The 24,435-nt window shown below is 45.4% G+C and overlaps 1 protein-coding gene across 3 annotated transcripts in view; it reads left to right on the top strand.

Moving 5' to 3' along the window:
- The window catches only part of CNOT6L (CCR4-NOT transcription complex subunit 6 like), a 32,464-nt gene extending 8,053 nt beyond the window's left edge, over window positions 1-24,411 (top strand). For all 3 annotated transcript variants that reach the window (XM_086746094.1, XM_086746092.1, XM_086746091.1), the window contains 11 exons: window positions 12,218-12,339; window positions 12,819-13,005; window positions 13,302-13,387; window positions 13,843-13,932; window positions 14,752-14,820; window positions 16,108-16,265; window positions 17,259-17,413; window positions 18,419-18,570; window positions 19,425-19,649; window positions 20,349-20,551; window positions 20,923-24,411. In XM_086746094.1, coding sequence (XP_086602220.1) covers window positions 12,228-12,339; window positions 12,819-13,005; window positions 13,302-13,387; window positions 13,843-13,932; window positions 14,752-14,820; window positions 16,108-16,265; window positions 17,259-17,413; window positions 18,419-18,570; window positions 19,425-19,649; window positions 20,349-20,551; window positions 20,923-21,135 — 1,650 coding nt within the window. In that variant the 5' untranslated portion in view covers window positions 12,218-12,227 and the 3' untranslated portion in view covers window positions 21,136-24,411. The remainder of the gene's footprint in view (window positions 1-12,217; window positions 12,340-12,818; window positions 13,006-13,301; window positions 13,388-13,842; window positions 13,933-14,751; window positions 14,821-16,107; window positions 16,266-17,258; window positions 17,414-18,418; window positions 18,571-19,424; window positions 19,650-20,348; window positions 20,552-20,922) is intronic.
- Window positions 24,412-24,435: the final 24 nt, after the last annotated feature.

The following is a 24,435-nucleotide window of genomic DNA, read 5'->3' as shown; positions in this document are numbered from 1 at the left end:
CGCTGCTCGGGCTTTGCAGGCACGGCACAGGCTGCGAGATAGAGAGAGCTTCCTGCTGATACAGATAGGGAAATTAAAACTCATTTGCAAGGGACAGAAAAGCAGAGTAGTTGTCAAACTGTGCTCTCCAGGTAAAGCAAAACACTCTTCTTTGCATTTTCTTAAACTCTTGGAACTTGCACCTCCAGGCCGGAAAAGGCCAACTGGGGCAGTGCTGAATGCAGTTCCAGAAAACTGGTTACTGCTTCCTCTGTGCCTTAACTTTGATTTTATATTTATTGTGTTACATGAGTTTACAACTGGCCCTGGAAGTGGGAGAGAGCTAGCACAGGATGAATTATCCGCCCAGCAGAAATTTCCACTTGTGAACGCCTTTCCTCTAATCCCTTTTTGTTTTGGAAAGTTAAGAAAGCAAAAGGAAAACGGGGCCAGACAACTTCTCACATACCAGGATAAAGTCAAAGTGCCAGGAAGAGCCAGGTTCAGACTGTCAGGTGGCCAGTGGCTTGCATTCTTTCCTCCAGCCAGGTTACGTCTTACCCTTGGGAGTAGTTTGATCTCTAGGTACATTTTTGTACCTGTGCAGGGACCCTCTGCCTTCTCCTTAGTCTGGAGCAAAAGATTGTGAGGGAGTAGAGTTCATCAGATGAACTAGGAATATTTTCAGTGCGTGACAGAATCCCATATATAAAGTATTTCAGACCTGTGGATAGGGTTTGGGTTTATTTTACTAAAATCTCTCTGAAATGTTTCAGATTGGAAGCCTTTTTGCAGACTTAAGTAGCAAAATTTGAGTGAGGCTGTGACCTCAGAATATGTTTCATTCTTTGATTTATTTTTTGGTGTATGGTTTGACTGCAAGATTAGACAGCAACTAGTCCTGTGGTGAACTGCAAGATTTTTTTTGCCTGCTGTAACAACTCCTAGGTGCCACCAAACAAAGCTCCCCGTGTACGTAAAGGTGGTACGGTTCCATTTTAAATCGATGGCCCAGTATTTCATGGCAGCTGCAGGCAGGGACAAAACAACCCTGGACATGTGTGTGAGGAGATGAGTATAACTCAGAAGTATTTCCTACTTGGAAAATTACGTGGTTTAAAACCTCAAGCTGTCAACAATGCTACAGCATTCCTGAACCCGTACCTGCCTCTTCCGCATGCCCGCTGCGTCTGTGCTCTTGCTTTAGGCTCTGGTTCTGTAAAGCAGCGGCGTGTGCAACCCAGCAATGAGTGACACTGCGTAGCACCGGGGCTTTGCACTTAATTTCTCCTCTTTAACTTCCTTTCAGAGATCATTATCTTCTTTGCAGGTTTATACAGTACTTAGCGTCATGAGTGCTTGGATCTCCTAGCACCGCAGTGTCTTCAAAGCCAGCGTCAGGGCCACAGCTCTTCTGACAGTGCCTGATGGCTTACGTTACTCCAAATCCACAGCGAAGGGTCCGTGACCAAAACTCAGCGTGACAGAGAGGGACGAGGGACCACGAGGAAGCCTTTGCAACCACCAGCACTAGGGAACTCTTGAATTAACTTCTCAGGTGCTAGCACGTTGAGAAATAACAGAAAACTGACCTGTTTGAAAAACTTCAGCAAAAATCGACAGAGTTATTCCCTGGTTAGGTAATGCACGCACTTTAGATGAAAAATCCCTTCAAGTGGCTCAACAGAGGCATCCACCCAAGTTCAGCCTGTCTTCTGGCAGAGGAACGAGCGCAGTTCCTGTCGGCTCTCGGCCGTGCCCCCTGCCAGCCAACATACATCTCTCATATCTCTCTTCCTACATGGCCTACTTCCCTCAAATTAACTCGATATTACAGTGATCGTTGCGGGCAACAGAATTAGCCTTCTGCTGATTTTGGTTTAGAAAGCAGGATACCTCCTGCACTGGGTAGCCCCTTGGCCCGCTGGAGATCACAGCTCTTGCGTATCTGCTTGTGGCCAGTTTTCGTAGATGTGATGAGATGCTCCACATGCCTGCGTCTCCCTTTGCTGTTAGAGGTGCACCTCCTGGTCCCCACAGAGATTGTCTAGGGCTACTGTTGCTGCAGTTCCTCATTTTCCACCTTGCTGGAACACAGCTAGAAGAGTGTGTGTTACTCATCAGCATGGATTTTAAAACCAAATCTAGTGTCTGGAAGTTAGTGTAACTGCACATGGGAAAGATTTAGATAATCAGATACAGAAGCAGCTGGACTAACTGTCTTTTGATATCCAAATAATATGCTTTTCCCAGGCTATCAGGCAAGCTTTTTTACTTCCTTGATTACATAAGTTAAGTATATTTAAATATACTCTACCGAGAAAGGAGTTTATGCCTATCAACCACTTCATTTTCAAGAGATCCCTTTTCTTTCTCCTCCTCTTCTGAGCATACAAGTCGTGCCACTTTGAGCACTAGCGCAGCATCCCGTGGCCTGTTCAAACTGATCTGTGACATGAAAAAGCTAATTTACTGTGGCGATTGCGAAACAGTTTCCGCTATTGCTGCGTACTTTTTCCTCTGGCTTTTTTATTTTTTCCCCCCTCCTTTCTTGTAAAATCTTGAGCTTTGACTCATCTAAATCTACCTGTCGTTGAACAGGGCAGGCCTTGTAACTTTAAAGCGATCTGAAGTAAGTTTTGTGGTGGCAGGCTTCTGCGTCGTTAATTATTGCTCCAAAGAGCAGATTGAGCGCGATAAGCTGGCCGTTATCTTTCTGTCATACAGGGAGAGTAGCTGAGGTGCTGCTGCACTTTGCTTATTTTGTTCAAGTGTTGGCAGCCTCCCACTTAAAGGGTAAGATAACTTCATAGCTGTGGAAATAGTCACATTTTTTCTTTTCCGCTAGCACAGACTTTTCTTTGAAGGATGAAAGGTTATTGATTATTTGAATTGTATTTTAAAAGAAAGGTTCGTTGAGAAGAGCGCTTCAAAGTTGCTGCAAGTGGTGTGCACAAATTAATAATTCTGGTGTAGTTTTACTCAAAAAAAAACCAAACAAAAAAAAAACCAAGCTCAAAACAAGTCGATAGCTGGATTCTCTCCAATTATTGATCCTCAGGAGTTGAATGAGAAGAGAAGCTGGCTTGGGGCAACCTGAACTGGGTCTTTATCATTTTTAAGCGAGTGACTGAATGAACTGAGGTGTCGGCTTAGGCTTGTCAATAAAACAGCTCTTTCCCTCGAGGCTCAGAGGAATGCTCCCACACCACAGCACTTACAGCTTACCCTGTTCTTGGTGTTGAGAGTTTTCTGTCTCCCCAGTCCTATCGCTGTCAAGCCAGTCCGAGGAAAACCTCCTGCTTTAAGTTGTGGCCATGCACGGCTGCTTTTCTGCTGCGCCCAGGACAGCGTTTTGTCTGGATGCTCGCTGCTGATCCGGCACTGCCTGCTTCCTTCCCCAGACTCCGGTGACTTCAGTCCTTAATCCTTTAAGCCACTCTGTCCTGTATCTCATTAAAAGACCAGCGCTCTCCAGGGGATGGGGCGGGACGGCAAATGGGTCATCTCTTTGAACTAGTGTGGGATACTCCTGTAAATAAATGTACTATTTAAACCCTCCCTCTGGGGGCTCCTGATTAGATTTATTTACAGACTGTTTGTTCAAACTCTTCTTGCCCTATCATAGACCCCTTGTATGCATTTTGTTTAAGCAGAGCTTAGCTTTTGAGGAGCTACCTACCCTGTGTTCGGATGTAAACTGGCCCCCAAGAGCTCCTTTGAAAGCAATAAGGATAAAACCATCTGCAGACAAAGGCAGGTGTTAATCTATAACTTGGTGCAGATATTCAAGAGGTGTCAGGTACGCAGCGAGAGGTAACAGACTATTTCAAACAGAGCAGAAACTCTTCTTTTGGAGTAAGGACTGAAATGTTCACTAAGTACAGAAATTAAAAATAACTAGGTAATGCTGCATCATGTTTCCATGCAGCAAATAGCTCAGCTGTTCTTGTAAGTGGGGGTGTGACATCGAGGAAAAGGAAGGGTGGAAACCTGGATACTCTTGTGTTACCTGTGATTTAAGAAAAGACTCTGTGCTTCATTTAGAGGAGATGAGGAAGCAGGGGGAAATAGCTAGTGGGTGTATGTCAGTAGGACAATTAGCATTTCCATCAAGTGAGTGCCAGTTGGCTCTAGAATTCATCAAATAGAGCTCGTTCCCTCCCCTCCCACTCCTCCCCTTTGCTTCTGTGACTTTTCTGTGCTTCCGTGGGCTTTCATGGTCTTGGTGGAAGTGATAATGTGAAGCGCCGTGGGATCCCACTGCCACTGAACTTACTATCAGCTGCAGGTTCTTGGTCACCTCTTGTGTTATGCCGTTCCCACCCTCAGCTCGCATTTCCCTGCGCTCGGGCCTGTGCCGTGTGTCAGGACAGGCGGAGGAGGCGAGAAGCCTCGCAGGATGTGGTTGCTGAACATCGCTGCAGCCGGTTGCACATCTTTTGCTTGCCTTACAGGGGCTCAGCAGCACATGAGCAGCTCCACAAAAGCCGAGGTGGTACCCTGACCGGTATTGCTGGGCATAGGCAATTCCTTGCTGGAAAGGGAGCAATCTGTGTAGTTCAGGTAACAGCGACGGTGTTCGCAGTCCCTGAAGAGGGTCTCTTTGTACAACAGCCGCTAGCGGGTCGCTACGGACTGCCGCACCTCTCACACGATGAAGAACTCGCTAATGAGCAAAGAGAGGATCCTCTGTGAAACTGAGCCTGCAGAACTTAAATAGTCTCCTCTTGTTCAGCCTCATCTGAGTACCGCATGGAATAAAAACTGGAGCAAGGTATGGGCTAATTCCATCATAGTGTTGCTGTGCTTGTTGGTGACACGTCCTTCTCACCACGCTTCTGCGTTCCTGCATGCAGGTTTTCGCAGGGTTACCTCCACTGCGGTAAGGATGGCAACACTTTACAAATTGTCAACCGAGCTTTTCAAGCAGTAGTGCTCCTTGCCGACCCTGAAGTTACTCCGTGAAGATGCCTCCTGTCTGTGCAACCTTGGTCCAAACCTGGTAGATGGCTGTGAGTTTCCCTTGACTATGGCAAAGATAAAATGGCCAGGCAGCAGCCGCACCGTACTAAGAGCCAGTTCCCTTCTGCTTCTCAGCAAACGTGCCCCTTGACCAGTTACAACTTAGAGGAACAGCTTTTCATCCTCTCAGCATCAGTATAGAGTCCCACTACTTAGGCCTTGCCACTTCTGCCTATTTTGCCTAAATCAGCTGCAAAATAAAGCTACAGTCCTTGAAGATCTGCCTTGTGATGGGTACAAGGAAGGACTATGAAAATTAACTCCTGAAGCTTGCTTTGTTGAAATATTTTTTACATCTAATATTTACCTTGATCATGTAGGAGAGGTGATGGTTTTATTAAAACATTCAGCTTGCAGTGTGTGTGAAGACTTTAAGTACTGAACCCAAGGCTAGCAAAGATCTCTTACTCAAGCAAGTTTGGTTTTAGACACAGGACTGATGTGGTTCAAGAAAAGCCCCGTGTTACCTTGCTGTGTTTTTAAATGCATTAGCAGATGAGAAGAGTACAAGCTGATGTAATTTTCTAACAGCGTTACACAAGTAAGGTCCTGTCTTTTTCCCGCTTGGAGCCCAGATTATTTTAAAAAGCAAACTGGGCTGAGGCCCTGTCTACAAGTTACTTCAGAGGCTGAGTTTCTGTTGCTACAGACTTGAAAGGAGATAGAAGTAAATGACCTTAATGCTCTAGATTTCCACAGTTCTCCTAACAAGGTAGTTTTGGACTCTGCTAGAGAGGAGATTGCTAGCGAGTAGAGATCAGCAGTCCTACTGAGTTCGTGTAGAGGAGCCCTCTGCACAGTAGAGTCAGTGTGCCTTCCCACGAGGAAAAAAAAATTTTTGGGTGGATGGTATGGAAATAAATACATCTTCTTACAGATTGATGTCTTTTTTTTTCAGTTGTACTTGTGGACTTAATATTTTGTTGCTAGTTCCATGGTGCTAAGCTTAAAATTTTAGCTGTTATCCCTTGCATTTAATATTCACTTGGAATTTCACCTCTTGCCTTGCAATTTATTTCCACTTACTGTTTAACTGTCCCCCTGCCTGTAGGATACTTGTGTCCAGGTAGTCTCTGTTTATGTACTTGGATTATACTTTCCTCAAAAACTGTTTGAAATCTCAGAATTGGGAAATGACAGTATCAAAACACTTATTCCCTCTTTTTGATAGAAAACTGTGATGAGGCTTTTTTATTCATTTCACTGATAATGTTCATTCCCAATCAGGCTACTTGGAAAAAGAAACCAAAAAGAGAACAGTACCTTTGTCGGCAGACTCACGGGGCTCGTCGAACTCTCGGTAGAGACAGCGTATGCAGAGGTAGTTGAACATGTTCCTGCAGGAAAGCACAACGAAGAAAATTCAGATCCAAGCAAATCCTCACACACATTTCTCACTAGTATGTGCACACTAGATACTGTCTATACTGATATACTAAGTAGTTTACCTTAAGCTAACACATATATACATAGCCTAGTATTAGCAGTTTTGTTTTAAAGCCCCTTAAACAATCACCTTAACTTCTTGATCTTCATCCCCCTGAAGTTCTCTCAGTCAGTTTTTGCATTTGTGGGTACTTCCCCTTCTCCTTTGGGAGGCTTCTGTCAAACACTCGTATGAACACAGAGCACGCTTGTTACAGACCAGCAGCCCTCCTCTCCTCCCTTTGCAGCCCTTCAGTCCTGGTTACAGAATACAGAGATAAAAACGGCTCTGTTTTCCAGTTTGTGGGCCAACTTTCCAGCGTTAAATAACACGCGCCTGTGTGCGTACACGCGCACACACACGCTCTGGCCTTGCCAGCCAGCAGGATTTTTAATTCCCGGGAGGGACCACCGTATGGAAGCGGACGGACAGTAAGCTGTTACTGCGCAGCAGAAGGAGGAATGATTCAGGGCCGTCTGCTGGATCATTTTCAAAGTGCTTTGGCAGTTTGACTCATCTATATACAGAGACTGACAAAAAATAAAAAAAATAAATCACAAACAATGCCACTCTGCTGGCAGTGAGGATTCCGATTTGTGCCAACATACCCATGAGCACAGGGCTGAAGCCAGATGAAGTTGCGGCTCTTTTATTTGCTCCCTCGTTAGAAACAGACAAGTCGTTAATGCATTGAGGTACGGAAGAGCTTAAACAGAACAACACACTCTAGTCACTGTAATTTAAGAAATGCATCTCCTAACCTCTCGGGGGAAGGAACTGGACATTATTTTGCAACAGCACATAGCTTTAAGGGACTTTGACCTATCTGGCTTCAAAGTCCCCCTGTAACATAGATGCCAAATCATCTGGACAGCTTTGAGCGGGCTTTCTCTCTCTGCTAACCATACGTTAATCCTTCTGCTTGACGGGGGATGTTTGCCTTTGGAAGAAGAGCTCTGGCTTTATTAAAAATTCTAGGGATGCAGTTCGTCTCTCCCAGCGACCCTGAGACAGTTACTTTGGTCTGTTTGGATGTCCTGTGTAATGGAAGAGATTTTCTGTGTTCGCAGCTGCTCTTGATTTCCCCCACCCATACAAAAAAAAAAAAAATACCCTATGAGTTAAGGAGTTTCCTAATCCCTAGCATAGCATCCTTTTTTTATCTCATTGTGTTGATGGAATTTGTAAGGCCGCCTTCAGCTTCTCCCTAAGAAAAATCACATTTTGTATTTCATACTGCTCTATCCTCCCTATCTCGTATTCTCCACACCTGTGTAACTTGAAAGGGTCTTAGATAGCTACAGAAGAGCAGTGCTCTTCTCTCCGATTACCTGGTTGTTAGAAACTCCTGCAGAAGCTCCTCTTGTTTGCTGCCCACAAAGTGCATCTTCAGAGTAAGAGCCTGCAGCACAGCCTGAGAGCTCAAAGCTTTTTTCTTTGACACTCTTCACACCTTCAGTACTGTTACATTTTTCCTCTTTTTTTTTTTAGCTTTGATGGATGGCCAGCGTGCCTGACACACAAAAGCCCATAAATACAACAAAATATGAAAACAAAAGTGCAAAAAAGGCAGCAAGACCTACAGCTTGCAGCACTTCCAAACCAAATAAACTCCCATTAGCCCTTTTTATATACAGCTGGGCTGGAGCTGCTTAAATCCACCTGGGACCGTACTCAGGGTTTCAGCTGGTGACCCCGCTATGCCAGTCATCTCCAGGCTTTTGGGGATGGACTTGTAGCCAAAGGCTTAGCGCATAAGCACGATGTTTTTTAGGAACTCTCAGGTTTTGAAGTTTGTTCGGGGCTTAAATATTGTTCCTACCAATGCACTGATGTTCTCATATTCAGGTTTTCTTTAATTTACACAGTATCAGGGTCAGACTACGTCAGTGTACATGGTTAGATTTGTAGTGGAGAGCAACTTTAAGTAGCTTCAAAAGTTTTCCGAGGGAACTTGTTAGAAGGAAAGCTAGCAAGAATATTTTTTTGGTCCTGCTTGAAAAGCAAAGAAACTGAGTGCACATATTCTGCTCACGTCACACCTGTGTTAGCTGGATTTTAGCAAAGGCCTCGCTCGAACCCGCAAGGTGCAACTCCCAACAGCTCAAGCCGACCTAAATCAGTCGCTGCTTCAGTTCCCACGTCCCTGGTGGGGTCTTTCTGCTTTGTTCCTTGCGAGAGCGCTGATACGCGTCCCGTTCGGGGGTTAACTGATTCAGCGAACTCAGTGTAGCTCCCTGAAGACCGAGCAAAATAGGTTGGGATTTTGGGATGTTGGTTTAGTTCCAGGACAAGCAGAGGGGGAGATGGGAACGGTAGGAGTTGGGAACCCAGGCAGAATCCATTTTCGCTTAAAAAAAATACATCTGGTGGCTTTCAACTCTTGCTCAATGTTGTTGTTACGCAGAAGGAAAAAAAAAAGTATATTTGATCTAGGTTTATTTTCCCTTTTCTGTAACTGTGGCAATTGCACTGATGCTCGTTTGACTCACTACTATTTCAAAATAATGCTGAAGTGACTAATACCTGAAAAATGTGCGTGTTGACTCGCAGTTCAGGGCTCATTTCATTGCAGGGCCTCTGGCTGCGGCAAATTGCTTGAAATTGGCAGGGCACTTCTCATAACGAGCGATATTTCAACATAATTTAATTGGGTTCCCTGCCAAGGAGGCAACTGTAATCCTGAAGCTTTTTTGATGGCGTCACCCGATCAGTGGTCGTCTCTCGGCCTGCGGGCGGGTATGGATGAGCACGGGGTGACTCAGATGCTCTAACCAGCATGGTTTTTAAGACTTCATCACCAGGCCCTGAGATATTTGTCCGGCTTCTCCCCCGTTGCGAGGAGTGGAGCTGCTGGGGTCTGGCACTGGGAACAGCGAGCCCCGCTCTGGTTTCCAGCGAGGCTGCTCAGCAGCTGGAGGAGACCGCTGCCGCTTGGAGGCTTTGAATCGGCACGTGTGTGACAGCAAGGACCTTCCTGAGCTGTTAGCCATCTGCGCCTGGCTTGCGATGAAACGGCCAGCAGAAACACAAATCATTTCCCGCTTGTTTTTTTAGCTGGAAAAGCACCTCGAGAAGCCCGTAGGAAGCAACCGCGGCCAAAGCTGTTGCCAGCAGTGTGCAGGGCAGGGAGGAGTTTCAGAATGCAGAAACTGAAATGTAAATCCGCCTGGGTCTGGTAGTACTACAGCATTATGCTGTAGGAAACGGGAATGCAGCATCCTGGGAAGCACAGCGTGTTTCACACAGCACTCAGCCTGATGCCGAGGCTGCGACAGCAAAGTTTGCCGTGTCCCAGGTCCAGATGTGGTACAAGTAGGGATTGTTTTAAGATATGACAGATTAAAAAGCAAAATGAAGACCTATGCTGGGCCAGCTCAAATGTTTGATGATTAAGACTTAAAGATCCAAAAACCTCCCTCTGCCATAAATCCTTAACCCTTTGTTCATATTCTGCTTGATTTTCACCACCCACCTTTTAGGTTTCTTCCTTCTAATCTGCAGCGTGCCTGGCAGAGGGAATAAATACTGACAGGTAGTGAAAGCTCATGTTCTACTAAAGGATCGCTGCAGGTCATCCTGTGACGGTGACGTGACAGCAAAACTAGCTTACTGCTTTTTGGCACAGCCAGCCTCGCTCCGTTTACGCCATGTCTGGGATGCTGGGACCGTGGTGTTGTTTTGGGGGTACATCATGTAAAATCCGTGTTGAGTAGTAGGCCAGATAATACACTTGAGGCAGTTAGGCTTTGAGACGCAGTGCGGTAGCGTTGTGATGTGTCTCCTCGCCGGCTTTGGGATTGGGACCGTGCTCTCTGCGGCTGCGGGGGACTGCAAGCTCTCCCAAGGCTCGAGCCCTGGCCCCCCGTCCCAGCAGCGAGTCACGGCTCTGCTGGATGTCTCTGATCGGCCCCAGGGGTCTAGCAAAACCCAGGATGAGCTGTGCCGGGACTCCTTGGAATGTGGATTAGTTTCACACGTGTCTAAGGGCAAGGATGCCTGGGAGAACAGGTGAAATAGGGCTCTTGTGGCTCTCTGTTACGGGGGCTGGGGCTGCTCCGTGCTTCTGCACGTGCATGTACTGAACGGCGAAGATAAATCCAGCAAACCCCGAGAACTGGAGATTTAGCACTCCGGAAGCGTGTCCTGTAACTCTGATTGTGTCAGGAAGCGTCGTTCCTGATTTTGGGGTTCTGAAACGAGGATTGAAGGATTTGGGGTCTAATCCCGTGTCCTCAGTAATCGGTTTCATTCGTCGCCTCACACTGAATTGCTGCGGCTGAGCAGCGTGAGCGCGGAATCCTCTTACGCTGTAGCTTTCCTCGCCGTATGACTTCACCTGTAAATAGAAGTCAGCTATAAATAGACGTGGGCCTCGCATCTGCCCTGCGCTTGCGACAGGGAACCTTCATTCGGCGTGAAGGGAATTTCCTTGGGTGTTTGTGGGGGAAAGAAGCACCAGCCCTGGAACTGAGAGCCTTTGCAGGGGACAGCCCTGGCAACTCCTGCTCCTGCGCGAGGCCAGAACGCTGGTTTGCTGTCTGCGTCGGTGGAAAAAACTGTACCTGACGCTCGTAGAGGGGATGTGTGATCTTTGTTTAGTGGAACGGGCTGAAAAAAAACCCTGAACTAGTTTCCTCAAATTCTTCCTAGTTTTCTGTCTTGTCACTTCAGCAAACCAAACGAGCTAGAGTTGTTTTAAGAGCTTCACGGCTATTGCAGCCACTTGAAGTAGAGACCTAGGTATGAGGGAAAAAACGCGTGCTGGATTGGTGTAAAATCCAGGTTTGTGGATTTTGTGTGTCTGGGGAGCAGAAGACCAGTGAACAGCAAATTCAGCTAACCTCATGTTTTTAAACCAGACAACCCCTCTCCCTTCAGAGTCTTAGCACAATGGTCTGGGGAGATGTGGAGGGAAACTTCTCCCCGTCTCACGTGGAAAGTGTATGTTTTTTGAACAGGACATCGGAGCTCTCTCCTGACAAGAATCTGGGAGTGAGATGAGTTGAATTTGTGTGTGCACAAGCTCCCCCGTAAGACATGAGCGCATCTGATATTAAAGCTCTGGACTGGGCTGAAGCCTCGTACGCGTAAGAACAGCTAGTGAGAATTTTACCTGAGCTCGTTTTACGTCTCCCAGGCCACGAGGAGTAAAACGGTCTTGACTGATACCGAGCGTGAAAAAGCACAAAACAGACAAGCTATGTAGTTAATTGAAAAACTGAGCTAGTTCCCCTCAGACTGCAATTTCAAGTCTTGTCTAAGCGGAGTGCAAAAGTAGGACTTTGTGTGTTGAAAATAATTGCTGGAAAAGCAGAGAAGAGCCTTCCCTTCAATCGTGGGTTCCCTGGGAAAACTACAGGAGGGAGCAATCGGTGTGCTTTCGCCGGGAACAGCGAAACGCTCTCATCTCGTCTGCAGGTTCTACACATGGCAAGTAACTCAGCGATGACGCAGGTTGTGCTTTCGTCTAAGGGATAAACTAGGAAATCCCGAAAGTCTGCACTGGGGCAGTACGAGGTAACGCTGAGGATAACTGCAGAAAACTAAACTTTGTGGGAAGAAAGGCCCTTTGCCGTTACGGGCCCGTATTCCACAAAGGTCTAAGCACTTGCCTGACTCCACGTGCTGGGAGCAGTTGGGCTGACATCAGCCTAATATTTATCGTACATAAACTCCAGGGCGTGTGTTTTTGCGGAGTGTCACTGGGAAAGGTAATCTCCTGGCGGGCTAGAAACGAAGAAGTGTTGTCAAATGGCAGATGGTAACGTTGTGGTGGTCTTTCAGACTAACAGGGATGCCAAAGGAAAAATATGATCCTCCAGATCCTCGCAGAATTTACACCATCATGTCAGCAGAAGAGGTAGCCAACGGGAAGAAGTCGCACTGGGCTGAATTAGAGATCTCGGGTGAGTGGATTTGGGGTTGAATTTTGGTTTGGGGGAGTTGTTGGTGCCCCAGAATCACACCATACACTTTGAGACAGGGGATCCTGTTGTGAAAACAGTTCTTCTGTTTTCCTCTGAGTTGGAGGAGAATGAGTAGCTGACTTCCCAGATTGCCTTTGAGCTTGGCTGGCTGACATTCAGCCCAGTTGATTAAAAACACTGACTGAGATTGGACGCGAGTTTTTGGGTAGCACATCTGCTTCCCTAGACCCGTACCTCTGTCTCTATCCTTTTATCTGAGAGGATTAGATAATAATTTAAGGTCTGCTCACAGAGAAGATACCCCCAGGTATCTTCTGCAAGCGTCGCTGCGTGTTCCAGTGAAGCCATAGGGTTTCCACACTGCAAATCCCGTATTCTGGCATGCCCCGTAGCTTGCATCTGATGGTTTGAAAATGCAAACCTGACTGAGGAGATGGCTGTTCGCTTTTCTTTTTTAGGTAGAGTGCGGAGCTTAAGTACGTCGCTTTGGTCGCTGACGCACTTGACTGCCCTGCACCTCAATGACAATAACCTTACTCGCATTCCACCTGATATTGCCAAGCTTCACAATCTGGTTTACCTGGATCTGTCATCCAACAAACTCAGAAGTTTACCAGCAGAACTAGGAAACATGGTATCTCTCAGGTGAGAGAAATTATTCCGGTTAACTTTTCTAAACCCTGTATTCTGGGATTGGGACTGAGAATTTTATTTTACTTTTCATTTAGTTTTGTGGTTTGGGGTTTTTGTGGCTTTTTTTTTTTTTTCCTAATGAAAGTATTTCGGTCGTGTTTTCAAACGGGAAGGTTGGCATATCTTTCCACAATACAAAAAAAATTCAGGGTGAAAAGTGTCATCTTTGAAGGTGAGCAGCATATAGCACGTTAGGAGTTTTCCTCTGAAGTGATACTCATCAAAAGTGTTTTTTGCATTTGCTGCAGGGAATTGCTTTTAAATAACAATCTGTTACGGGTTTTGCCTTATGAACTTGGACGGCTCTTCCAGCTACAGACGCTGGGTTTGAAAGGTGAGTGAGTTCTCTGCGGTTAAATATTCCTAGGAGTACTCTTGAATCACTGAGGGGGCTGGGCTCGAAAGCCTTGTGTGTTACCTCGACGTTTTCTTACAGTTTATTTCAGACAGTGAGCTTGTAGCAAAAATGGCCAGATAGTTTGGAAAACGATGTTTTTCTTTTTTAAGGATATTAAATTTCCTTACCAGCCTATTTCAAATCTGAGGATAGGTAAATAAACCCTTTAACCTACTGTATTATTGATCGGGGTGAGCCAAAGGGAGAAAGTCTGTGTGCTAGCTATTTCTATAGCATCTGTTACTGTGGTGCTCTACAGTGCCCAGTTAAGCAACCTAAATATCTTCTGAGTCAATTTGTCTGCTCTCATTATGGGAGATTTTCTTTGGGTTGGAAAGCTTCAAGAAAGTCAGGCGGCTAATCACCCAGTTGTTGTTTTGTGCCGTTGGCAGGCAATCCTCTATCACAAGATATTCTCAGCCTCTACCAGGATCCAGACGGAACTCGAAAGCTACTGAACTACATGCTTGACAATCTAGCAGGTGACAGCCCTATAAATCTGATGGACAGAAGTGGTTTAAAAGCATGCATTTCTGACAGTATCTGCTGCTAAAACAAGAATCTGAACCACTGAAGGGAGAGTATTTTCTAACGGCTTTTGCGTTTTTGTCAAGGGGGTCTGGTCGTGCACACAAACGCACGCTCACCCGCACTGGAAGAGCTTGACACACGTTGCTCAGCTTTTCCCCTGATACCATGCTACAGGCAGTTGTGCCCACTGTTCTGTTTGAAACCCTTCAGTTACCAACAAAATGCAAAATCTTCCTTGCTGAAGCCTTTTGAGATACTCTCCACTGGAAATTATAATCCAAATGCAAGCAGGATGTCCAATTTAGGTGCAGAAATATCAATTAAGATACAGCACCTGACTTAAATCCTGCTTCGTGGTTCTGTAACTGAGCTTTCTGTTTTGCCACTTGATGTCTACTAAGTTAAAACACTGCAGGGATGATGGATAAAGGGAGAGGTTCTTGGAGGAAGGGAGTACAGGATGTCTGAACCACTTCAACATTTACCTCTCCTTCTTCAGCAGTACGTTCAAGGTGCAGGTGTATTTCAGTGGTGCTCCTAGATTTGAAAGCAGGAGACAAAAACAGTCATGAATCTTACACTGACAGATTTGCTTTTACTCTAGCTAGCCATTGAAATGATTTTTGCCTCTTCTGGAGTGTAAAAAGACTTGGGGAGTTGGGCTTGCAAAGCACCCTATGGAACGATATTGTTCAGTTGTCGTTTTGACTTAGAAATTGTCGCTTACAAATATAAACCCTGAATTAATCATGGGTTTAATTTTTTTCTAGTTCATCCAGAGCAGCTGCCTCCAAGGCCATGGATTACTTTAAAAGAACGAGACCAAATTCTGCCCTCAGGTAAATCTGTCCTTCTTTTCCCTATATTCACACAATGATGCGCTGAAAAACTTTTCTTTGGCTTTATTTTCAGAGAAGACTTCAGCCTTACATGGATCAGATAGAAAATAGCAATTTGTACTAAAACAAATAACATATGGCTATGCTGTAAATATAAATTTGTAATTTGAGTGTAATGCCGGTCGTTTCTTTTCCACGTGAGGCTTTTTCATAACTGTTCCAGCCACTGATGGCCAAGCAAAAGAGCTTTTTTTTTTTTAAAATTAATTTCTCACAAATAGTAAGAACTGTAAAATAACTGCGTACAAATGCCGTGTCCATGCACAGGCTGGCTGAAGCGAGACTTGGCGAAGCCCCTGCCTGCACTCAGCCCGTGAGCTGAAGTTAGTTTAATGCCCTCTACTGCTGCTTTTGGTAAAGTGCAAGAGGCAGGATTTCTTCAGGCTGCCAAATCCAGTGTCTCTTCTTCCCTTGCACATCCTGAATATGGCCCTCAAAAAGCACCCGTGACCTTGCGTAAAGAAGAAAAATGCTAATAATGTTATTGCAGAGAAATGGGACCAAATAATATATTAGGTGCTTGCTTATTTATGACTTCATTGCTCCTTCTCTTCCCTGCCCTCGCCCAGCCCTCTCTCTCCCCCTTAGACTTGCCAGACACAGAGAAAACTTGATACAACTTAGAAATGTTGTACGGGTGCTGGGAAAATTATACAAACGTTTTGGAATCGGATTGCCTAAAAACGAAGCATCCTAAAGCAGCACTGCTCTCTGAGGCTGTGGCATCGTGACACATGATAGTGACAGCTTCTTCAGCAGCTTGGTGTGGATTTTGTACTAGGACTATACAGGTCACCGAAGCCTAAAGGTGCTGTTTCGAGGCACCTCATGCAATAAATACTGGGGTTTGACTCCAGCGCTGAAACGGCTGCTGCTTCCCCTCTCCTTACCCCCACATCCAGAGAGAGACTGTTCCCAATTGCTGCCTACCCCTAGATCTCCCCTGCCCTCAAAGGTAATCAAGAATTGACTGCAAAATGGGATCCCATTGCTCTGTTACGCAGATGACACCATCATTTTGGTAGCAATGCTGATTTTTTTTCAGGAATAGTTTAGCCTTACATGGTAACTGCTGGCTCAGCAGTGGAATAAGCCCACTGACTTGTGTTCCTTAGCCACTCCAGAATAGACCACGTAAGATTCAGTATTGTGGCTCAAATAAGTTCAAGTTCAGCATTTGTAATCTTCAGAGGTTGATAACCTTTCCCTTTCTTTCTCTCCTTTCAGCTTCATTCACAGTTATGTGTTACAATGTGTTGTGTGATAAATACGCCACCCGGCAGCTCTACGGCTACTGCCCATCTTGGGCACTCAACTGGGAGTACAGAAAAAAGGGAATAATGGAAGAAATCGTCAACTGTGATGCAGATATCATTAGTCTTCAGGTAATTGGAAGATAACCATCTTTTTCATCAGAAACAGAAAATACTGACTTCCACTTTTAGAACAGAAACACCATATTCACCTGCTTGCTAACCGATTTTGGGACTTACCAATACAAGCTGTGCGCGCAGCTCCTTGTTTATGCGTCGGCTTGTGTTTTATGAAACAAGACAGAGTGAGTGAGATAAAATTAGCGAAATTGGTAGGTAATTCGCATTGGAAGATCTGGGTCTTTCCCCCCTCGGATAAGCATCCTAAATATTCTCCCTCTAGGTGTGTGGGGTTTACTGCAGAAGGGGAGAATGTAGCTATAAGCCCACATGCCACTGTTCCTAGTCCATTCCTGCTTGGTACAGCAGGTTAGTCTCAAAAATATTCTCATTAGCAACCAAGATGACTCTCGTGGTCACAGTTAAATATCAGTTGTCACTGGTATGTGTATCCTGCTACGGTATTAGACGTTTATTGCTGATATTTAGAACAGTTGAATGCCTCCGCCTTTCAACTGATCTTTCATTTTTTAAAGCAAGTTCTGGGAGGCAAAAAATCTTGCACAAGAACAGAGTAGTTACCTTGGTCTGAAAACCTGAAGAGCTCAACCTCTGAAATCCTCTTGGAGAGCAAACGTTGCTGCAAAGAGAATGTATTGTTACAGAACAGCGAGAGACCCCTGTGCCAAAGAGCTCTCCAGATTAAACATTAATTGCTGCTGGATATCTGTTCACCTCTCAGAAGCTTTACCCTAGCACGGTATCCACGTTCAGATGTCAAAAATATCAGGTGCAATCTACTGCTATTCAAAACACACCTGTCCGTTCCCTTTTGGGGAGATTCCAGGATATCCAGGAATGCAAATCTCTTTCCAGCAGGCCGTTAATCTAGCAAGTGACACAGTTTGTGCAAGCAGAAGCTTTTCGCTTTGGTGGCTGCAAACCAAAGCGATGGGAAGGGTTTACCTGACTTTGTTAGCCTAAGGTATTTGTGTTCAATTCCAGGAAGTGGAAACAGAGCAATACTTCACCCTTTTTCTGCCAGCCTTGAAAGAGCGAGGATACGATGGATTCTTTTCTCCAAAGTCACGTGCCAAAATCATGTCCGAGCAGGAGAAAAAGCATGTGGACGGCTGTGCAATATTCTTCAAAACTGAAAAGTAAGGGGCAGGAGCAGCTTTTCAAAATTAAATTAAAAGCAGCTTGATTTAGGTCGGAAAGTTTTCCTCTCTCAGGGTGCATGGTAACCAAAGTACTGTGCCTTTTGCTGCTCTACTTGTGACAGAATCCTTCAATTCCTTTCAAACTATGAACAGAGCTTTCTCTTCAGAAACGTGGAAGTTGCAGGAGAGCTAGTATGAGTAAACATTTACACATTTCGTGTGTGCATTTTTGGCAGATCTAGTAAATACCTCATATTCTCTACAAACTTTTGCCTTCCTTAACAGACGTTTCATCCCACTAATAATAACCTTTCAAGATCTAAAAGCTGTCCTTTAGGTATTAAATCTTCAGGTACTACTGCCAAAGGATCACAGAATATTCTCTGCTTTTGTGAATCAAAACGTTACATTAGTGAAATACCTGATGCCTGCTGGCACTCACGCGTCTCGTTTGTGCGAGCTGCTCACGGGTTGTACCGCACCGAGTGTCCCTCTGAATATTCCCTCAGAACAGTTTCCAGTAATTAGAATGGAAGTTTTCCAAAGCTTTAGCTCCCTGTCAGAGTTTTCATTGTTTCCAGAAACAAAAATACACCTTTCAGATCATGCATACAAACAACTCAACTGGTTTGAATAGAGGAAGTGTGTGAAAACAAAAAGCTGAGGTCTTTCAAGCCTTCAGTACAAGGATATATATAGAACTGGGTATTATGCTGCGGTTCTCTCAGTTAAAAAACAGACAAAAGCCTTTTTTTTTTGCCATTAATACTTTTCTAAAATTTTAAGAAGATAAAAAAAAATAATTTCAATAGGTAGCTTTCAGTTTGTCCTGAAGCAAGGCATTTTTGGGCATCCCATGGCTGGAAAGAAATTGAAAGCCAGTTTCACAGAAATATTGGCGGTAGCTAGCTGTTTGAAAGAAGCCGGAGCGCAGACAGAAGCCGTGCCTTTTCACGTAGCCGTACGGCACGTGTTCACATGCGATCCTTTTTCTTTCATCAGGTTTACGCTGGTGCAGAAGCACACAGTGGAGTTCAACCAGGTGGCAATGGCCAATTCGGAAGGCTCAGAAGCTATGCTGAACAGAGTGATGACGAAGGACAACATCGGAGTTGCCGTGGTGTTAGAGGTGCACAAAGAATTATTTGGAGCAAGTGAGTACGACCGTGGCGCTGTCGTGGATTTTTACCTATAGTTGTCGGTGATGTTCAACTTTGATTTTCGGCTCTCTTTTTCCCCTTGATTGAATCCTTCCACCCTCCCCCAGTGGTTATATGACAGTGCTGACGTACTGGCAGGCAGGGAAAAATGAGATTATCGGGTGTCTTTTCATGCCACATGATGGACTGACTGCCACATTTTCATTACGTTTGATCAGATGCAGTAGACAATTTCAACATACTTTAAATTGCCACCCTGCTCCGTCTGCGTGTTGGGTTTTTTGATCTCTGCTTTCCAGCGTACTCTCCAAAGGAGCAGAATGTCTACATTACAGAGCTGGAAGGAGCTGCCTGTGACTTCATGCCTCATCTTTCCGAGTACTCTTTCTCAGATACAGAGTCAAACCCAGCTCTAGCGATTTGCACCAGCTAGGTTCACTCTGCATGCCTTTAGGCAGGTTGGAGTTTTGTCCCAAGGGAACAATTTGCTGTACTGTGGCAGCTGAGGGTCAGGAAACTCCCTTGTGCCTTAAACAGTGAGAAGCGGTGCACGCTCAAGTAACGACCACTCGAGCAATAGGAGAGGAAAGCCATTGTAACTGTGTCAGATTTTGCTGGCTATTTCTTTCCTATACTGGAGAGATTTAGTCACGTAATATATAAATGCTGCTAATTAAGAAAGGAGTACTGGTTCAGGTAATATGTTTTTTCCAGCAATACAAGCACATCCATCAGCCGGAGTGTCTGGCTCGGAGCCCTGAGCAGCTAAACCCTGAACGTTAACGGGGGGAATCTGCCGTATCCGCACAACCAGCCTTCCGCTGATCCAAACGCCTTTGTTTATCCAGGTATGAAATCACTTCACGTGGACAAGCAGCTGCTCATCGTGGCCAATGCCCACATGCACTGGGACCCCGAATACTCAGACGTGAAACTCATTCAGACTATGATGTTTGTCTCTGAACTGAAAAACATCCTGGAGAAAGCCTCAAGCAGGCCCGGTAGCCCAACAGCAGATCCTAACTCTATCCCTCTGGTGCTGTGTGCGGATCTCAACTCGTTGCCTGATTCAGGTGAGACTGGTCTGGGCTTATTTTTTAACTTACATTTTTAGAAGGTTTGAATCCTCTTTCCCTCTGAGGGCAACGGGGTGGTTCACGCTTCCCCGGGCCGGTACGGATCAAAGCTTTCTCAGTAACAGCAACCACTGTCTTTCAAAATCTGGCTGAAGAGAATGCAAGTCCTCCGGTTGAGTAGAGTGTATTTCGTGATCAGTTGTACGCTCCAGAAAAGTTGGTTATGCCTGCAGAGATGTAGAAGAGCAGAAGTAGATCATTAGATAAATAGCCATGCCTCGAGCAGCACTAACAAGTAGGAAAGACGCGAGTTCATGATGTAACATGAAAACATTCTAAGGAGCCGGGTTTGCTGTAGTAATGATGACGTTCGGTACCGTAGTATCAGGTGTACGTACGGAAGCTGCCTCCCTAGCACCCGTCACACGCGTACTCGGTACACGTACTGTGGATTTACTGCCGTCCTCCAAAAACAGGGTCAGAACCGCTGGAGAGCCTCGGTTTTCTGACAGCGCGTCGGAAAGGCGTGTACGGCTCAGGTGCGGACCAGACAGCTGCCGAGTAGGTTTTCCCTTAGATGAAAAGCTCTTTTCCGATCTCCTGGGGGGTTTATGGGTGTGTTGGTTTTTGACTCTGAGGACAACGTTCCCTGAGGGCTGTATTTTAAAGCAGCTCCCTGAATTCCTTTGCAAACAGGTGTAGTGGAGTACTTAAGCAATGGCATAGTAGCTGACAACCACAAGGACTTCAAGGAGTTGCGTTACAACGAGTGTCTCATGAACTTCAGCGGCAACGGCAAAAACGGGGCTTCTGAAGGAAGAATTACGCACGGCTTCCAACTCAAGAGCGCCTACGAAAACAACTTGATGCCTTACACCAATTACACTTTTGATTTCAAAGTAAGCAGTGATTTTTCTGAAATGGCAGGCATTGACCTGGTCTCCCCAGGATGCTGTCTTAATGTTCTGACCGTGGGCTGTCTTTCCCTCTTTTCCTGTGCGTGTTTCATCACTGGTTCCTACGCTCGCTGGACGCTTTCCCTACCGCGCACAAATCCTTGCTTTGCCGGTGTTTTTAAGCTGCCGACCTGGCTCTGGCCGGTGACTTAACGGGAACGGATGCAGCACTTAGACGGCAAAACGCCGCGCGCGTTTCTTACCCCAGTTCCAGCGCTGCGCCTCTTCCCGTGACTCGCAGCCGGCAGCCGGTCGAGCGCAGGTTGCGCGGAAGCGAAGTCTGTTCTCACTCTCGTGTTTCTCTTTCTCCCTAGGGTGTGATTGACTACATTTTCTATTCCAACACTCACATGAACGTGCTTGGAGTCCTGGGGCCTTTGGACCCTCAGTGGCTGGTTGACAACAACATCACTGGGTGTCCACACCCTCACATCCCTTCAGACCACTTCTCACTGTTAACACAACTCGAACTCCATCCTCCGCTCCCGCCTCTTGTCAACGGTGTGCACTTGCCTAACAGGAGGTAGTGGAGCCTGCCCCGTCGCGGGCGCGGATCTGTCGTTACGGACCTGTACAGTTGTAAATCAAAGTATATCGGAGTGAAGTATGGCCAACCTTAAGATGCTTCTTCGAGCTCCTTTCCTTACGTGTTTGATAGGAGATTTTGCACATTTTGGTGCACATTGGTATCATTTGGCATTAGGGCTGGAACCAAAGTATTGTTCCCTTTCCAGGTTTTTAATTTAATTTAAAAAGAAAAAAAAAAAGCAAGCTTTTTCTTTTCAGTAGGAAGCTGCACTTATAAATGGAAATATGAGTTTCAAAACTTGCGTATTAAGGTATTTCAAAAGAATGCTTTTTTCCAGAACGTGGCAGAATGAGCCAACCTTTTAGGAGAAAGAAAAACAAAACCAGAAATGCTTGCTTTGTGGGAAGAGTATTAGAAATACTGTTTATTTAAACCCAAAACGGAGACTGAACTCTGCATCCAAAATAAATTTTGCACATTAGCAAAGCACTTAATACCTGACTATAAGTGATTAGCAGTGTGGCCCTGCCCCTCATCTAACTAATATTAGAAAACCAAAGAGAGCTTGAGATCTGTGAGAAAATTTGAGGTCTAAATTCTCCTGATGGGATTTCTGGGGGAGATTTCGCAGGGATCCCAAGGACCTCTGCGAAACGGAGCTGCCGCTCCGCTCCGGCAAGCCGGGGAGTCACGCTGTTCAGCAGCACACTTTGGGAGCAGGACTTAGACGCGGTAAGAAGTAGCACTTGAAGCGAGCCGTTGCAAGCGTTGGGGTTCCGGGTGAATAAAGAATTTGCAAATCCGTCCTACGTTCCCCTTTTCCGAAGTTCGGTTGCAAAGATGGGAAACTTGGGATTAACCGCTTTAGCGTGGGATACAGGAAAAAGCCGCTGGAAATGACCTTCCTCCTGGCTCCGGAGAGCACGCGGAGCGGCTGCCGGCACGCTTTTTCACTGGGGGAGCGCGTGGTGGGAGCCGTAGTCATTCCTTGGATTATTTTTCCTGACCCTAGTTGCCAAATAGCCATCACACTTTTTAAATAATCTTTCTTTTCTGTTGTCGGTCAGGGTCGAATTAAAAAGCTGCTGGTTCATTCCCAACTGTTAATGCTCTTTGGATGTGTTGGAAATCCTTTTTTTTTTTTTCCTTTCACGCTCTAGGTGGCCAGTTCAAAACCTTGTGCCTCGAGAGGCGTTAAACGTAATGCAATTCTCTGAAAAATTGGTTGGCTGCTTCATGTTTAGAAGGAAATGGCACAGTGATAGGAAAAGGTCGTGTCTGTGTTTTTAAGTTTTTCTTTATTCTGCTTTTTTGCTGCTATAAGATTTTCTTGAATTTATATTTTAAAACTTTTCATGCACTTTACTGTTTCTAGTCTCAAAATGTGATATTTTTAATAAATGAAAAAATTTTCCATTATGTGAATGAAATTTTTAAGCAGATTGATAGCCTATATTTATGTCTCATTCGTATACTTAAAAAAAGTCAAATTTAAATTGTGAAATTAGTTTTAAATACTAAGGAGCCATCTTCTGTCTTGCAAAACTGCTAAGTCAGGCTGTTCCTCTACTCTTTGATTAAACATTTCCTTTGTCGTTTTAAACATAGGAAATTATCCCTAGGGGGAAAAAAAAAAATTAATTGGATTTAGAGTAGAAACTGTGCCCTGACTCTTGTTGGGGGCCGGGGAGGGGGTGGCGTGGGACAGACAGCAAAAATCGGTTCAACGAAACGACAACTCCCTTTTATAAGAAGTGCCTAAAAAACGGAGGCGTCGCCTGTTGTCGACTATAAATTGGAAGCGATCAGAGCTGGGTGAAAATCTTGCACTGCTATTGCTCTGTGCAGCACCAAAAAAATTAAAAAAAAAATAAATAAAAAAACCCAAAAAACTCTTTCTAAACCGACAGATTTTCGTCTAGGTGCAGGTATTCTCTTACCATACCTCGGCGTTCGCCACCGAGCCGTCGCAGATCAGCTGCGAAAGCGATTGGAGAGTATAGTACTGGAAAGTAGAATAGCATGAAAAACTTAATTTTGTGGACATCACCTTTCTGTAATCAGCTGCTGTATCTTTTTTGGAGGGGGGCGCCCTGCTCTGGAGCTGTGCACTAACAAACCCGCTCCTCCCTCTCCCACACGCGCGTTAACGAGCAAGGTGAGCAATATTTCCTACCATACTTCACTCCCAATATTTTTTGAGATGTTTGTATAAAATGGAATTTAAAATTCACCTATGATTGTATATGAACTGCAGAGGAGCCCATTTATTAATAAAAATCAAAACCGACACCAATCTTTTGTAATAGCTGGGTGGGAACGGACGGGGATGAAAACAAAAAAACCAAAACCCACCTGGCAAACGTTGTAAACCGCTGACGTCGGACTTGCCTTTGGCGTCTGACCGACTGCAGCGTTCTGTTGCGCGAAGGTGTTCCGTTGGATTTTCTCTGCTGCGAAATGCACTTCCGAGCGTCCATTACGCTGTGTGATTTTTTAGAATTATTCTAACAGATGTTGCACAAAACCTCTGGATTTGACAAAAAAAAAAAAAAAAAAAGAAAAAGAAAAAAGAAAAAGTCTTGTTGATGTTTCAGTCGCTGCCGGTAACCGGGAGACGTTTACCCACCTTCCGCGGGGCTGGCTCCCTCCTCGTTTGCCTTGTTGTCTCCCTCCCAGGCAGGAGCAGTAAGGGAACGGCGTTTTTTTTTTCCCCAGCCGAGCAGAAGCGCGGCTCTCCAAAGCGATTTTCTGCTGTAAGAAGAGAGAGAGCGGAGAGCAGGCAGCCGCCCGCCTCGCGCGCAGGATGAGATCTCCTTCGGCAAACGTAAGGACCGTGCCGATGGCAATGCGAATTTTCTTTTGATGCAGCTGGAAGCTGACGGTAGGGGCTTTTCTAGGGGAGAGGGGGTAACACAAAGCAAAATATCCCTGACCCTAAGCAGCGATGGATGGGAAACCATCGCTCCGCTCCATCACTGACCCTCGGGTCCCAGCACGTTGTATGCCCTCGCAACCGACGTCTGGGGAAAAAAAAGCTCTAAGCCCGTCACTGCTCCTCGCCGTCTTGGTTTGCTTTCAAAACTGTGGTGCCTGGTGTCAACTCCTAAGCAACAGCACTGCCTGAAGCAAGCAGAGAAAAACAAATCCAACGCTCTTCTACAAGCAACTTTTTAAAATACAGTATGGTAAATCTGTTAGACATGGGGTTTTGTGTGTGTGTGTGTATATATATATATATAAAAAAAAAAAAAAGAGAATTTTGTACAATGTAGCTGAATATTTTGGTATCCTTCTT

The sequence above is a fragment of the Chlamydotis macqueenii genome, chromosome 4 (genome assembly GCF_036417535.1).
Source record: "Chlamydotis macqueenii isolate bChlMac1 chromosome 4, bChlMac1.mat, whole genome shotgun sequence".
Taxonomy (NCBI): Eukaryota; Metazoa; Chordata; class Aves; order Otidiformes; family Otididae; genus Chlamydotis; species Chlamydotis macqueenii.
The sequence above is the reverse complement of the archived record's forward strand: the minus strand, read 5'-3'. Positions and strand labels throughout refer to the sequence as shown.